Raw genomic sequence first — 16952 nt, forward strand, 5'->3', positions numbered from 1 at the left:
TTCATGAAAATATATCTATATTCAAGAATGTCCACATGTATACACACCGATTATACATACATTAGTTGTATTTCTACTTCAGCATGCCTTAAAAGGGAAGAAGAAGAAAAAGTTAGTATTTTATTGTTTTTTAATTTGTAAAATGTTCGGAATAATATTTCTCGGTTTTATTCTGGCAGTTTTCAGCCAGAAGTGGTGTAGTGACAGGTGAGTGTTTGTACCTGTTGGCCCCGCCCCCTGCCTCTACCTGCTGCCGCCTCACCTGCACACTCAGGTCCGGGTCACGCTGTGGAGGAAGCAGCAGCAGTAGAAGTACCAGTACCAGTCCCGGCTCCAGCAGCAGGACCCCCCCCCCTCCCCTCCCCCCCTCCCCACCCCCCCCCGCCCCCCTCCCGGCCATGGCTGCTTCTCAGCTGCTCTGCATGGACGACGAGCACGTGAACGAGAAGGTCCTGGAGAGCCGGCCCGCGTTCTACTACAGCGAGGAGCAGCGCGCGGCGCTGGAGCAGCTGCTGCGGCACGGCGACGGCGCGTTCCGCACGCGGCTGCAAGAGGACAACACCAGGGACTTCCTGAGCGCGCGCGAAGTCCGGCGGCTGCGCAAGACCTTCCAGGAGTACGACGCGGACAGCGACTCCGAGGCCGCCGAGCACGAGCGCTCCAAGGGCTCGTCCAGCGCGGACTCCGGGGTCCACTCCACCTACTGGCCTCAGATGTCCGACACCGAGGCGCCGCCGCTCGACCTGGGCTGGCCCGGCAGCAGCGGCGTCTACAAGGGGGTGACCCGGGTGTCCGTGTACTGCCACCCGCCCAAAGAGCCCGGGCCGCACATCAAGGAGGTGGTGCGGAGGCTCATCCAGGACGCGCACAAGGTAACGGAGTAATAGATTAGTTACTTTACCCTCACAGGAGGTGATGAGGAGGCTCATCCAGGAGGTGCACAAGGTAACGGAGTAATAGATTAGTTACTTTACCATCAGAGGAGGTGATGAGGCTCATCCAGGAGGTGCACAAAGTAACGGAGTAATAGATTAGTTACTTTACCCTCACAGGAGGTGATGAGGAGGCTCATCCAGGAGGTGCACAAGGTAACGGAGTAATAGATTAGTTACTTTACCCTCACAGGAGGTGATGAGGAGGCTCATCCAGGAGGTGCACAAGGTAACGGAGTAATAGATTAGTTACTTTACCATCAGAGGATCTGATGAGGCTCATCCAGGAGGTGCACAAGGTAACGGAGTAATAGATTACAGTTACTTTACCCTCACAGGAGGTGATGAGGAGGCTCATGCAGGAGGCGCACAAGGTAACGCAGTAATAGATTACAGTTACTTTACCCTCAGGAGGTTGTGAGGAGGCTCATCCAGGAGGCGCACAAGGTAAAGTAATAGATTACAGTTACTTTACCCTCACAGGAGGTGATGAGGCTCATCCAGGAGGCGCACAAGGTAACAGAGTAATAGATTAGTTACTTTACCCTCACAGGAGGTGATGAGGCTCATTCAGGAGGCGCACGAGGTAATGGAGTAATAGATTACAGTTACTTTACCCTCACAGGAGGTGATGAGGCTCATCCAGGAGGCGCACAAGGTAACAGAGTAATAGATTAGTTACTTTACCCTCACAGGAGGTGATGAGGCTCATTCAGGAGGTGCACGAGGTAATGGAGTAATAGATTACAGTTACTTTACCCTCATTAGGTTGTGAGGAGGGGCACAAAGTAAGTGAGTAATATTTAGTTAATTTATCCTCAGAGGAGGTGATGAGGACGCTTATCCAGGAGGCGAAGTAATAGATTACAGTTACTTTACCTCCAGGAGGTGGTGAGGAGGCTCATCCAGGAGGCGTACAAGGTAAGAGTAATAGATTACAGTTACTCTCATTAGAGGAGGTGGTGAGGAAGCTCATCCAGGAGGCACAAAGTTGCGGAGTAATAGATTACAGTTACTTTACTCATTAAACGAGGAGGCACACAAAGGTGGGAGTAACGGAGTACAAGAAGTAGTAGTATGAGAGTATCACACCTTCTACTCAATTCTAGTTACTGAACATTTTTACTTATTTTTATCGTTGGTGCTTAAAACCGTTTTTTAAAGGATCTGATCTCCTGGAGAGAAACGGCTGAAACAGTGGCAAAGCTTAAAACATAGGAAATATCTTAAAACATATAAAATATCTTAAAACATATAAAATATCTAAAAACATATGAAATATCTTAAAACATATAAAATATCTAAAAACATATAAAATATCTAAAAACATATAAAATATCTAAAAACATATGAAATATCTTAAAACATATAAAATATCTTAAAACATATAAAATAGCTTAAAACATAGGAAATATCTTAAAACATAAAATATCTTAAAACATATAAAATATCTTAAAACATATAAAATATCTTAAAACATATGAAATAGCTTAAAACATATAAAATAGCTTAAAACATATAAAATATCTAAAAACATGAAATATCTTAAAACATATAAAATATCTAAAAACATAAAATGGCTTAAAACATAAAATAACTAAAACTTCAATATGACAGGACAAACACCTAAAATAGCTACAATCAAAAAAAAATTTAATCGCTAATTTAGCTAAAACGTTTCCAACCACAGCAACTAAATCTGTTAAAAACTAAAATAAATAAAGTAATTGAAAAGGCTAAATGACAATGGTTTAAGTAATTAAAATAATTATAATGAAATGGTTAAAATAGATATAATCTCAAAAATGATCTAAATGGTTAAAATAATTAAAATAAATTAAATTGTTAAAATGATTTAATAAGTTTAATAAATGGCTAAAGCAGGAAAAATCCATTGAAAAAGAAGATGAATTGTTTTATTTGGCTGCAAAAGCAAAATAACCAAATAAATATCTGAATTGTAGTGATGAAACGTGAAAACATGAAAGTGTTTTCTTCATTTACGGGTAATTTGCACGTTTTGCGGCTTCAGTCAAATTTTATTTGGCAGAAAATTGTGAGAACGATTGTTTTGCTGGTAAAGTTTACAAACTGCTGGGACAGTGTGTTAAAGCACGCTGAAGCCTCGGCGTCATTTTCATTTGGATTCCACACGAAAGCAAGATGTTTCAGTCGTTTTTAGTCAAATAAATTAAAAACAGAATGAGGAAAATTACTAAAATGTTCCGAGTTCTTTTTTTTTCTTCTCGTTAGTCGCGAGATTACATATATTCCCACATCGAGACGCAGATTTTTAAATAGATTCAACTTTCAATCATAAAAGGTGGAATAGTCACAGTTTGCTCACGCCGAGTCTTTTCAGGGCGATTAGATTTCATCGTCGTCCGGCATGTTTGTGGGACAGGTGAGATTAAGGAGATTAAGGGATTACCAATCGTTTATACATAAACAATTTGATTCTGTAATCTCCGGTTCAGCAGCAGACTCTGAGTCACCGAGTTCACAAAGTGGAGGAAGCAGAAGAGCTGCTGACCCAGTCGGTCCAGAACAGAGGACAAAAGGTCAGAAACCTGCAAGCTGATTGGCTCAACAGGGTCATGTGACCAGGAAAAGTCATTTGTTAATACATCCTCATATGGCCTCTGCACTTTATAATCAGAGTTCCTGTGACACACGTTTTAGTGTCCCGAGTTCCTGAACAAGACGACTCGTTACATATGAATCTGCATCGCTGGCGTGAAAAGAAAAAATATATATGGAACATATCATTTAACTTTCATATTAATGCAAAAATTACACATCGTTGAGGTTTGGATCAGAGACAGAAGATAATCCCACTCTTAAGAAGTAGCCCCCGTTTCCACGGCGACGCTTCGGCTGAAAACGATGTAGTTCGTATGCCGGGCCACAAGTCGGCGCTGTTGGTTGCGATGAAACCACAAACGCGCAGTTTTGCGTTTTCCACGGTGACGGGAGCATTTTCAAAAAGTACGTTCTCCCCGTTTCCATGGAGACGGGCGCATTTTTAAAAAGTAACATTTTCGCCCCATTGCCACAGAGTTTTGGGTGTTTTTCAAAAAGTTGGTTTCCTCCGTTTCCATGGAGTCGGAGCGTTTTCAAAAAGTTGTGTTTTCACTGGTTTTGAGCGCCGTCGTTGTGGAAACGAATTTTATCTTGTGTGATGGAGATTAATCACTTTGGAAACCTGTTTCATGTTATTCTGATCTGATTAAATCACCAGTTTCCCTCTTTGCTCGACTTGTTCTTACAACTTGTGCTGAATATTTCTCTCTCAAACTAGGAAACATTTCAGAGTCGGTATTTCTAATCCTTTTAAAACTCGGGATCGTTTTGTGAGGGTAAAACTCCGACGCAGCTGCGACTGAAGCTCCAGGCGCTCAACAAGTTGGCATCCGTCCTTTTAAATAAAACCGCAATTTAAAAGTGTCAGTTTAAATTTATTAGGTGGGACTTCAGGAAACTCTCTTGAACCGAAGCCGTGAGGTCTGCCCGCTGTTATTACTCATTCGTAAACACATTTTAAACATTACTTAAACACAAGTAAATCAAATTATTTAAAACTATAAATAACTGAAAATATTGCAAATGCGACACGATCAAAGGAAAACTTTTGATTTGAACCAAGTTTAGTTCTTAAATTAAACACAATATTTGTACATAGTAAGAAATGTATACAACATGAAAAACTTTACTCATCTTTACAAACACTGCAGTTTACGTCTCAAAGGTGCCCGGAGCCAACTTTTTCAAAAAACTGCCCCCGAGGATTGAACTTTTCGAAAATGCTTCGTCTCCATGGAAACGGGGGAAACCTAACTTTTCTGAACCGCTGCCACTGCACACGCTCAGTCGATGGACAATGAGAACAATAATAAGAACTTTCTCACGCTAACGACGTCATTTTCACCCTTTCTGCTGTTTCCATGGAAACGGGCGTCTTTTTCAAAGCGTTGTCGCGTAAACGTGAAACTTTTCTGAAACAAAAATGTAGAAAAGGCTGAAACTTTGTCGTATAAACCTTATTTGTGGAGATAAACGAGGGAAACATCCCGTCTTTAATTCATTCCTTACTTTTTATTAAGTTGATATTTTCTGCATTAATGAATTGAAATTATCCCATAAATATTCACGTCATCAGAACACGATGACAAAGAATCGAAGCTCAGGACGCCTCGGGATGCTCCTCCTGCCGCCTCCACCTCCAAAGACGGGCTTTTTAAATCTGTGTGTGTGTAGCTGGGTGACACAGTGGGGCAGCGGTCTGCTCGCTCCCCTCACAGCGAGACGGCCGCTGGTCTGAGTCCGGGCCTGTCGGTCAGGATGTTCGCAAACATTTCGGGTTGTTTTGTTTTAAAAAAAAAAAAAAAAGGTAAAACAATAAACCTTCTTGGACAGTGGTTGGCACCGTCGCCTCACAGTGAGAAGTCTCTCAGTTTGAGTCTGGACTCTGAGTTGCTTACGTCTGATTCTTTTTTTAATGTCTGAAGGACGAGTGACCGGTTCAGTGACCTTTGACCTTTGACAGCTCAATAGTTTTAAATGCTTGTTTTAATGTTTGGTCCAGAAGAAAGCTGAGCCGGTGTCAGATAGAATTCTATAATATATATTATATATTATAGAATTCTGACCTACGGAAAGGGAAGATCAAATAATAATGTCAAAAGCAGTGACTTATGACATGTAAGAAGTAATATTTATATTAAATACATTCTTATTAGCAAAAGGTAGTTTGGCATTAGGGGTCAGAATTCTATGTGACACCTGTCGTTAAAACTTCTACCCCGCTTTTTCTTTTCAAACGTACAGAACCAGTCACGACGTTACGAAACTTGTAGTTTTCCAGAAGCACATAAAAGACGGGGGAGGGTTTGACCGGGCAGGTTTTCTCTCATAAAGCCACATTTAACAATCGAGTGCAAGTCGAAACAGGCTGAGTCATCAGTGTCAGAGGCCGTTTGCTAAATGTCAGCTTCACATCGGGACATGCAGAGGAAGACGTGGATCCTCCTCCCCCTCCCCCTCCTCCTCCTCCTCCTCCTCCTCCTCCTCCGCCGCCATCCTGACTCCTGATTGGCTGACCTCCCAGGTATGCAGCCTGAGGAGACGACGCCTGTGATGCAGCGCCGGGATTTGAGCTGACTGAGCAGATCGCCTCGCTGTCTTATCACTCGTCTCTTCGCGCCTGTCAGCCTCCGGGATGAACTTCTTACTGGTTCAACTACATTCAGTCAAACGATGAACTAAATGTCGTTTCAATACAAGTTTAACCAAATAAAAGAATAAAAAATGTCTTTCTGCCAATAAGGTGAAAAGTCGTGTGTACCCCTTTAAGAGCAGGTATAAGAGCTAAAAGTTTTGAAAAAGCTGATTCCCCAAACGTGTCACGTTGAAGCATCACAGTCGTCGTCCTTCATCGTCAACTGTCAGAGCCCGTGTGGGGCAAGAGAAAGAGCACTGTTACTAGGAAGAACTCTTCACATCACATGCTCGCCTGATGTGGAGCCCTGCGCTGCCACAAGGGGGCGTATTGAGTCTCTGAGAGAGTTACCAGCGCCTGAGGCTCGTTGCCACGACACAGTCGTCTAGTTTGGATAAGGAGGCGTCAAGATTTACTCAATAAATCTGATCTGGACTAAAAACCAACCGAGGAGATGAAGTGACTCAACGCTGCCACCTCATGGTCAACGGAGACGCCACTTCAATGAAAAGTGCAGCCTCGCTAAACCCGATGTTCCGCCGGAGATACAGAAATATAAAGCTAATTCATGGTGTCACAGCAGTAATATGAAGTTCCTCCATTTTCCCGTGTTTTCAGTCTCGGAAATATTTGTTTAAAACTCTTGACTTCTCTGCAGCCAATCGGGTATCTTTGTCCTTTTTCAGCCAATCACATCGAGGTGGATCTGAGGAAGTGATCACATGACTGGCTGTTGTGGTTTGACTTCATTTTGAGTTTAAAGGCTTCGCAAACTGCGCGATTGTAAACCCAAAATTTTTCCAAAACAAACGCAGCCTTATCACCTGAGCCCCCTCACCCCCCACCCCCCTCACCCCCCCACCCCTCCCACCCCCACCCCCTCCCCCCCATGGAGACAGGAGAATCAAAAAAAATAAAAAGTTCTGTTTTAACCCATTTCCACAGAGAGTGTTTTCAAAAAGTTGTTTGACCTTTTCGTTCGAGGCCCGAGACGGAGGATTTTTCGTGACGTAGCTGGATTTGATTCAGATTTTTAAAAACTTCCCCAGAAGCTGAGTTGACTTTGTTTCTGAAGCAACGTTTGACTTGTTGAATTTGGAAAGCCTGTCGAGGAATCTGGAGGCGGATTGTTACCGAAAACGCTCGGGTCGGATGTTTTTCCCCCGCGGCGTCATGGGGGATTTGGCCGACTCGCTTGTGGTTTAGTTGACTGACAAAAGAATTGTTGTCATTTAAATTTGAGATTGAGGAGGAACTAGTTTTTGAGCTCCAGGCTGGAGGATCGAGTCGCGACCTGCCCGCCATCAGGAAGTGGAAGCACATGATCGCTCCAATTACGCTGCGGGATATAAAAGAAAGAAGAAGAAATAAAATGCCCGGTGTGAATGTCGCTGTGCAAACAGGATTATAACGTCTGGCGGGAAGCCGGTCGCTGCTGCGGCGGCGCCGCCTCCCGAATCCTCCGTCGAACCGGAGCGGCGAGCCATTGCTGGCGCCGGTCCAGAAACGTCTCCGGTAAAACTCGTAAATCACCCGGAAGAACCGGTTCCTTCCAAAAGCACCGACCTTTTAACAGTTTGTATCGCGGGTATAATGGGTGGTTCTGCGCCGCGGACGCCATTGTGCTCAACCGCTGGTGGGCGGAGCCAAAACCTCTTGATTGGCCCTTAATGTATCGAAGACGTCTGGCGAAGTTTGCACAATTATCCGGTCGGAGGAGTTTTTCCGGAACGGCGGAGAAACGATTAGAGGACGATCCGCACGGAGTCGCCGCTGGTGACGGCGGAAGGTTAATTAAGAGTCACGATAACGAAGGAAAACGATCAGAAAACAGTTTCTGGTCTCGTTTCAAACTTTGTCCTGTTTTTGACGCCGTTAATTCAAAACCTGGAACGACGTTGAAGAGCGACGACCTTTATTTCTGTGTCGTGTTTTAACACGACGAGTCAGAAGTGACGCAGGAAAGAATCGTATATCAGTTTCACTGATTCTTCCACTGGTTATTTTTTTATTTATTTATTTGTTTATTGACAGGATAACACCCTTGAGATGCAACGTCTCGTTTCCTACAACAAGAAAAAAATAGAAAAAAAGAAAAGCAAAACGACACAACAAACAACATGCAAACAGCTTTTAGCCGATTACAGCCCCCCGAATATCTACGTTAGGATTTGGTGCAAAGAAAAATAAATTCCAGTTCGCTTTGTGAAAGCAAGAAACGATAACAAGGTCAAGAGTATCGTAGTAGTAAAGTTGTAGAGGCGATAGAAATAGATATCGTGACCATCATCAGCTTGACCTTTATGTTGAATTTAACCAGCAATAGTAAGAAAACAACAAAATGAAAATCACAGTAAACAAAATGAAACGGCCTCAAAGGAGCGTTTAAAAGTGGAGCGATAATTTAGTAAATGTTTGCCGTCTTAAATTTGTTCGAAGGATTTAATAGATCTTATGGCGCGAGAAAGTTTATTCCAATCAGAAGGGGCTGTCACTTTAAATGCTCTACTTTGTTTTTTTAGAACTCAGGAACAATAAAACAACACGTGTTTTTTGTTTTTTTTAACTTCCAGTTCTGTTGTGGACATTTTTTCTTTCCCCGTCAGTAAACAGACCAGATCGTTATTCTGCAGGAAGTCTGTAGTGACGGTAATATCACGTAACTTTTTTTGTGTTTTCATTTCGGAAAGGTTTTACATTTACACCACAACGTTATGAAAGCGACGTCCGTTTCCATGGAAACTGCAGAAAGTTATGTAGTTAGCATGTTGGGCTACTAGTTGGCACTGATTGTTTTGGGGGTTTTTTTGTAATGAAAGTACACACACACACACACACACACACACACACACACACACACACACACACGCAGCAGAGAACAATGAACATTAACCAACACGGACATTCGTACGGAGTCCATCAACAACCTAGAGCTACACTCGGTAGAGCGCGACTTTCGCCAACTCCTCATCTGTTTGCGGGAACTGAGTTAGCGTCGCTAGCATGATAGCCTTTAGCTCATATCGATGCTAACTCGGTAGTCAGGTAGCTACATCACTGAGAAACACTGAGCAGGGAGTGTCTCCATGGCAACAGACGCTGATCTCATCCGCTTCACATGGGAAATCACGTTGCAGTTTTTTGGGGGATTTATTCGGAAACGGTTTCCCGCTAACGTCCCAAAATCGAATGGATTGGTCCTTGGATGACAACAAATCAATTTGGGTGAGTAGTTTTTGCGAAATGTTGGTAAAATACATACGTACAAACCCCCCAAAAATAAATAAATAAATACACTCGGATAAAAACAAAACCTTCTCGCCCAACTTTTGTTGACGACGGTAATAAACGCCATGTTTTTGTTACTGTCCATCTGCTGAGCATGTGCAGAACAACTATTTAATACCGCCATGATGCCCATGAGCATGAGCAGCATTTTCACCGTCGACAAGCCCGAGCATTTCCAGAAAGTTTTGTTTTCCGCCATTTACACGGCGGCGGCGTTTTCAAAAAGTTGCGTTTTCAGTGGCTCCAAGCACTTGTTTTGTAAACGGATCCCAAAAAACTAATTAAAATCGTTGCCGTGGAACCGACGCCTTGGATTTGTACGTGATAACGTTTGTTGAGAAGCGTGTTTCCCTGTAAATGTGTATTTGACTCGCTCGAAGAGGATTTCCTTTGCCCTCAGTCTGGACTTGCAGGGTCACATTGTGATTTTGATCCTGACGTCTTCCAGTAATGTGTTGAAATGTGTGAGCGGCGCTGGCGAGCTGATCAGTGTCACTGCGCTCGTATATCTGAGAAGACAAACCTTGGGACGAAGTCTGCCCGTCTGATACAGGGCAATGAAACCTTCGGCCGTCACTAGTGGAGCAAAATCCACTTGTAAAAAACGCAGCTAACTTAATTTTTAACCTGCAGGGATCGAGTGTCAGGTCACTTTGGTTGCATTTAACACGAGTTGGAAGCATCAGATAATCTTAATCCTCACGTCACAGCAGTTTGAAACGTGATTTTTTTATTTTATTTTATTTTTTCTTCTCTCTCAGGCGTTGGCCGTCGTCATGGACCTACTGACCGACCTGCTGATCCTGCAGGACCTGCTGGACGCCTCGTCCCGCCGCGGCGTGGCGGTCTACGTGGTGCTGGAGGCCCGCGGCGTGCCGCACTTCCTGGACATGTGCTCCCGGCTGCAGATCAACGCCATGCATCTGCGGGTGAGAAAAAGTTAGAGCTACACTCGGTAGAGCGCTGCGACCTGCTTCCCGCCAAAAGACACTTCGCCGACGCCCCACTTGTTTACGTAACCGGGTGGGCGTCGCTAGCATGATAGCCGTTAGCTCATATCAATGCTAACTAGGTAGCTGCATCACTGTGTAAAACACTGAGCAGGGAGCGTCACCATGGCAACAGACGCTGATCTCCTTTGATCGCCTCTCTCAGCCGCTTCGTATGGAACTTTTTTTTCACATTTTTGGGGGATTTATTCGGAAACAGTTCGTCGTTAATGTCCCAAGATCGAACTGATTGGTCCTTGGATGATGACAAATAATCCCTGAAAATTTCATGCAATTCGGGAGATTATTTTTTTGCAAAAAGTTTGTAAAATACATGCATACAAACCAATGATAATTATAATACATTTTATTTCTAGTGCTCTACTGTAATGTGCTACAATTAAAAACTTTTTAAGATGGATTAGGAAGCAGATAAAAACACTAATAAATGCACACAGACGAACACATACTCTTCTCGTTAATAGTAATCATAACTTTATTTATATAGCACTTTTAAGAACAGTTGATTCACGAAGTGCTTTACAGTAAAAACATAAACAAAAAGTTCAATAAAAAAATTACAGACGACAAAACACCGACAGCCTCGGCGGCTAAAAAGACGGAACATATATGTAAAATAAACGATTAAAAATAAATCAATGGAACATAAAAACAAGTCATCTCCTCGGGGAGGTCGTTCCAAGGTCGAGGGGCGCCGCCCTGGTGGAGAACGCACCCTCAGATTTAAGCTTTGGAACGACCACGACATCAACAGGGTTTCCCACTTTGCAGCGTAAGCAGGGGCCCGAGACACGACGGGGAAACACTTGAAAAAGCGGCGCGACACCCGATCTCCTGGGGGGGGGGGGGGGGGGGGGGGGGTGTCCTCCTCGCCGGGGGCGCCATCGGCCAGTCGGAACGTGAAAAGGCCTTTTCGGCGGCGGCTCAGGTTGCCGCTGACAAAATGAACATTCAGGACGCCGGAGAAAAGAAAGCGCTGCACGCGGTGTAACTGGACGCTCGCTGGTGTTTGGTTCTCCGGTTCTCCTCTGCCCTCTAAGCAAACATCGGGCGGCTCAGTTTGACTTGGCCGCGAGGCGGAGGTTGCCGGCGGTTTGCTCGCCGGACGGCTGCTGCTGTGTAACTAAGCGGGTGTTTTCCTTGCAGAACCTGCGCGTGCGGACGCTGAAGGGGGCGGGGCTCGCCCTGTCGTTTGGAAGGCTGCCCGGCTCGCTCTGCTCCAAGTACATGCTGGTGGACGGAGAGAAGGTCATGTTCGGCTCCTACAGGTGAAGCGACGCCTCCGTCTTCGTCGCGTTACCTGGTTTATAAACGCCACCACGTTTCTGCGTTTTCATGTTTCTGTCTTCCTGATCGTCCTCGTTGATTTTCGCCAACTGCGACCAAAACCCCGTTTACAGCGGTTCGTTTCCACGACGACTCACGTTTCTGAAAACTTCTTCTGAGGTGCAACTTTTCAAAAAACACTTCAATTGTGTCTCGATGGTAACGGGGGGGGGGGGGGGGGAAACGCAACTTTTTGAAAACCCTCGGGTGGAAGTGGAAGTTTAGTTTTTCCCAGATAAATGACGAGCGGTACAGATTAACAGTAAAATTCAATGAATAGAAAATCTGTGAAAAAAATGCTCAGATTATTTACTTTAAGTAGAAAATAAAGTAAAAGTTCAATTTCTTTCCGTAAAAGTGGCAGTTAGGAAATGTAGTCGAGTGCGAAAGTGAAAATTATTTATTGACTTGATCTTAAATGTCTTTTAGCGATGTGTACACACACACACACACACACACACACACACACACACCTCTATTGTCAGTGGACTCAGCAGTTTAAACATTAGCAGTGACGCACCTCGTGATTCAACTCGTGTCGTTGTTTTGAGTCACGTAATGATTCGTTTCCTCGGTTGAGAAACTTGGCTGCACTTCATGCGAAACAAAATGGAATCGATTCAAAACTTTGATATTAGAAAGACCTTTAACTTTGAAGTAGAAACAGGAAGTAGATCCCTTCACGGTAACTCTGAATCGAAGGTGGAAACAAGGAGAAAGATTCAGATTCACACACAACAAGTAGAAAGCCCTCAGAAAAACAAAATACTTCAGTGAAGTACACATTAAACTCAGTTTATTTAAGTAATGACGGACTAATATTATATATATATCCAGTTACTTTTCCTTGTAATCGGGGTACGATGAAACAGGTTTTCCACTCAAACTAAAATGACAAAAACTTTAATGTATTTATTTTACACCAAGTAACAACAGAAAAAAATAGAAGTAAATATTCAGTTTTATAGGTATAATAGTGACAAATGAAAGAGAAGAAGACGGATACGTGTTTAAAACTGGAGCAGGAAACGAAGGCCTCGTTACTCCGACCTTTTCTGGGGAAAACACAAAACTTTCGTAGTATTTTGGGCGTCCGGTTATACAACAGCTGGGACCAACTTTTTAAAAAGCTCCCAAACAGGGAACATGCAACTTTTTGAAAATTCCCATCTCGATGGAAACGGGGAAAACACAACTTTTTGAAAAAGCACGGTCTCTCCTTGGAAATAAGGGAAACGCAAATTTTATTAAAAGTGCTTCTCCATGGAAACGGGGGGTAATGCTACTTTCCTGAAAATTCTCCATCTCCATAGATGCGGGTAAAACGCACCTTTTTTTTAAAAGAAGCGCCATCTCAGTGGAACTCTTTTAGCTCCGTCCCCGTGGAGAAACTTTTTGACAATGCTCTGTCTCTGTGGGAAACGCAATGTTTTGAAAAAGCCCTGTCTCCATGGAACTGGACGAAAACCCAACTTTTTGAAAACATTCCCATCTCTAGAAACGGGGTAAAAATGCAACTTTTTGAAAAAAGCGCCGTATCCATGGAAACGGGGCAAAGTGCAACTGTCCTGAAAATGCTTCGTCACCATGGATACGAGGGAAAACACAACTGTAAAAAAAAAAAAAAAGCTCCGTCTCCGTGGAGAAACACGTTTTGAACAAGCGCCGTCTTCATGGAATCAACCAACAGCACCACCCGGTGGCCCGACATGCTGACTACATCTTTTTCACAGTTTCAACCGTTCCCGTGGAAACGGACATTGTTTTCAGAAGGTTGCCGCGTAAACGGGGCCTCAGAGAGAAACCAGAGCTCGGCGCAGACTAAAGGGAGCTGCGAGAGATTTAAAAAGAAGCAAAAGTTTCGCTTCAGATGTGGAATAAATGTTGTGCAGCGTCAGAAGAAGTCGGACACATCGCGGCTGTGGAAATCATGCTTTAGGCAGAGAGACGGCCACCACGAGCAACGTGATTGGTCGATTGATACCACATGGTAGCACCCTTTTTGAAAGGCGGCCTCTGATTGGTCCATAAGTCTCTCACTCACCTCGATGCCTTGATGGGAAGTCTTCCATTGTTTCCACGCCGACAGGTGAAACAGGTTCATCAGATTCCCCTTAATGGTTTTTAACAGACAAAGAAAGTGTGTGTGTGTGTGTGTGTGTGTGTGTGTGTGTGTGTGTGTGTGTGTGTGTGTGTGTGTGTGTGTGTGTGTGTGTGTGTGTGTGTGTGTGTGTGTGTGTGTGTGTGTGTGTGTGTGTGTGTGTCCGCCACTATTGTTGGAGAACTTGTTGTCGTCGTGCTGCTTTTTATTTTCTTTTGTGTGTAAAACTCGTGTGAGAAAAACAGTGAGGAGGAACAATAACACCTCCCATGTTCGTTAACCGTTTCAGTCCAGACTCTGAAGAGCACCGCGTTGTTGTGGCTCGTTTAGCTTCACTACATGAGGATCGATGGGGGCGAAACAGATAAGATTAATTAACTGAAACTTACTTTTAAAGCAAATTTGAGTTTTGTTTTATACAATACTTAACATGTAAGATTTTCTATCATTTTAAAATGTTTAAAAACTGAGCCTGAAAATGTGAAATGTTACAATAAAAAACAAGAAATATGAGAAACCACCAACGCACGTTGTTTCTGTAAACGTGGAGTTTTGTTGACTGACACGGCTGCGATACAAAACTTTTTCTTTTTCTTTCAGACGAACTTCTTCTGATGCGCCACATTTTTTCTCGTTCGTCTGCGTCGAACCTTTAGTTTCTCTCCAAGACCCCGTTTTTACACATTCCAAATGAAAATTGTGTCGAATTTTAAGTTTTTGTTTCTGAAAAGTTTCACGTTTACACGGCAGCATTCCTCGAGTTTCCATGGAGATGTAGCGTTTTCACCCCTTTCCCACGAAGACTGACTCGGAACGTTTTCGAAAAGTTTCCATGGAGACGTAAATGCAGCGTTTTCAAAAAGACGAGCTTTTACCCATTTCCATGGAGATAGTGTTTTCAAAAAGTTGTGTTTTCACCCCGACTTCCACGGAGACGGACTCAGAACGTTTTCAAAAGTTGTTTTCCTCAGTTTCCATGGAGACGGAGTCGGAGCGTTTTCGATAAGTTCTTCTTCGCCGGCCGTTTTTCAGAAAGTTGGCGCAACGGGGCGCAGTCACTGGAAACCCCTAAACGCCATGGAACTTTTGTGTTTCCACTTGAAACGGATTTCGTCGGCGCCGACCTTTGACCTTTGGGTTTTTCTCTCAGAAAAGCTGTATTGACGTGTTATTCCGCCCACCGTAACATTTGACCTCCGCCCTCTGGTTCCTCAGCTTCACCTGGAGCTCGTCCCGGATGGACCGGAACACCATCACCGTCATGTCGGGACACGTGGTCGACTTCTTCGACAACGACTTCCGGGAGCTGTACGCCGTGTCGGAGCAGGTGGACCTGTACCGGGAGTTCAACATCACCAGGCCGCCGCTCCAGACACCCGTCAAGAAGCCGAAGGCGGAGCAGGTCCGGCCCGCCCCCGTCTCCATGTCCCGCTTCCAGGTGTCGGTCGGCGACACCAAGAAGGTCGACCTCAAGGTTCCCGCCCACAAGTACCACAACCCCAAGTACTCGCTGGTGTTCGGCAACAGCGTGAGCCGGGCCGGCTCGCTGCAGGACCTGTCCGTCATGAGGGACTTGGCGGACGGCGGGCTCGATAGGAGGAATGGACTGCTGCACGGCGGCCTGCTGCACGCGGCCGACAAGGACAAGGTCGTCCCGCCGCCGGGTCCCGCGGCGCCCTCGGAGGACGGCGGCGGCGACGACGGAAAGGGAAGCTTGAAGAAGAACCAGGCGGCCGGAGCCTCACCGAAGAAGCGCAGCTCGTTCAGGCACTTCCTGAAGGGCCGGGGGGGGAACCACGCCACGGAGACCATCGAGGAGGGTGTGGTCACGCCTCAGAGCCCGCCGCCGCCGCCGCCGCCAGCGCCGCAGCGGAAACCCGCCGAGAACAGCAGCGCAACGGGGAGCGAGCTGGACGACTCGTTCGAGGTCGTCGAGAGGCCGGGGGCGTCGAAGTCGAAAACCAAGAAGCCGATGAAGTTCATCCAGAGGAGCGTGTCTCTGCAGACCATCAACACCGGGGACGAGGACGGTACGTTACCTGGATGGTCGTGTCTCTTGTTCTGAGACTTTTTTATCGCAGGTGGCAGCGTAGAGACGATTACCTGTAAAATAATCGATTAGAAACGAATCAAACCTTCAGCAAGAAGAACGGGAAGTGATGATTACCTTCGCCAACGGAACTTTAAGGTTATGTTTTGGTCCGCGTGTATTTATTTATTTATTTAATGGTTTGTATAATTGTATTTTACCAACTTTACTCACCTGAATTGCACAAAATCTTCGTGTTCGTCCAAAAACCAATCCATTAGATTTTGTAGATTTCACTCGTTAAAGTGAGAATCCGTGAATGACGAGCTCGTTTGTCTGAACAGGACTGAAGAACCGGCGGCGGCACCACAAGAAGAACTGCATCCAGTCGTGAGAGAAGAAGTTTTTAAAGGACGAGTCCGACGCCCCGGCGGGAAATGTTCCGGTCCGAAGCTCCTCTGCAGTCCAGAGCAGCTCTGGAGGACGACGTCCCGGCGCCAGCGGCCTCTTTTGCTATTAACTTATGGTACCGCCTGTCTCGTTGCCGTGGCGACGGTGGCGTCCCGTCGCCGTGCCACAGACTGAATGATGCTCCAGCTTTTATCTGCAGGTCAAAATGTGAATCTTTAAGAACCACTTGAGATGTAAATAATCCGAATTTTCTAGAAGAAGAATAAAGATGTTAAATAAATAAAAAAACGTGTTTGTGTCGTTTTTTCTCAAACTTTTTTGAAATCTTATTATTTATAAATGATTTTATTTTCACTTATTTCTCAGAACCTTGACGTATTGTCCCTGTGAGACAGAATGAAGGGTTAAATTAGCTCACGCTTCTCACCTTTTGTTTTTGTGGATTTTTTTATGTATCTTTTATTTTTGTGAGTATTTCACTTCGTTTTTCCATTTTCACTGTAGTTTTGTGTTTATTTCTCATTTTCTGCTGATAAATGTTGGTTTGTCTTTGAGTTCTAATGTCTTTTATTGTGTCGTTTTGTGTTTTGTCTCTTCATATTTTCCTTTTATTGTCGTCAGATTGTTTGTGGTCATT

General features: G+C 44.6%; 1 protein-coding gene across 1 annotated transcript; it reads left to right on the top strand.

The window, feature by feature from the left end:
• The first annotated feature begins 278 nt into the window (after positions 1-278).
• On the top strand, positions 279-16588 carry fam83fa (family with sequence similarity 83 member Fa). The gene is made up of 5 exons (XM_080488763.1): positions 279-872; positions 10200-10367; positions 11595-11716; positions 15091-15905; positions 16249-16588. The coding sequence occupies exons 1-5, from the start codon at positions 399-401 to the stop codon at positions 16296-16298; spliced, it is 1629 nt and encodes a 542-aa protein (XP_080344889.1). The 5' UTR covers positions 279-398; the 3' UTR covers positions 16299-16588.
• Positions 16589-16952: the final 364 nt, after the last annotated feature.

Source organism: Lipophrys pholis (assembly GCF_963383615.2).
Source record: "Lipophrys pholis genome assembly, chromosome: 19".
NCBI classification, from domain to species: Eukaryota; Metazoa; Chordata; class Actinopteri; order Blenniiformes; family Blenniidae; genus Lipophrys; species Lipophrys pholis.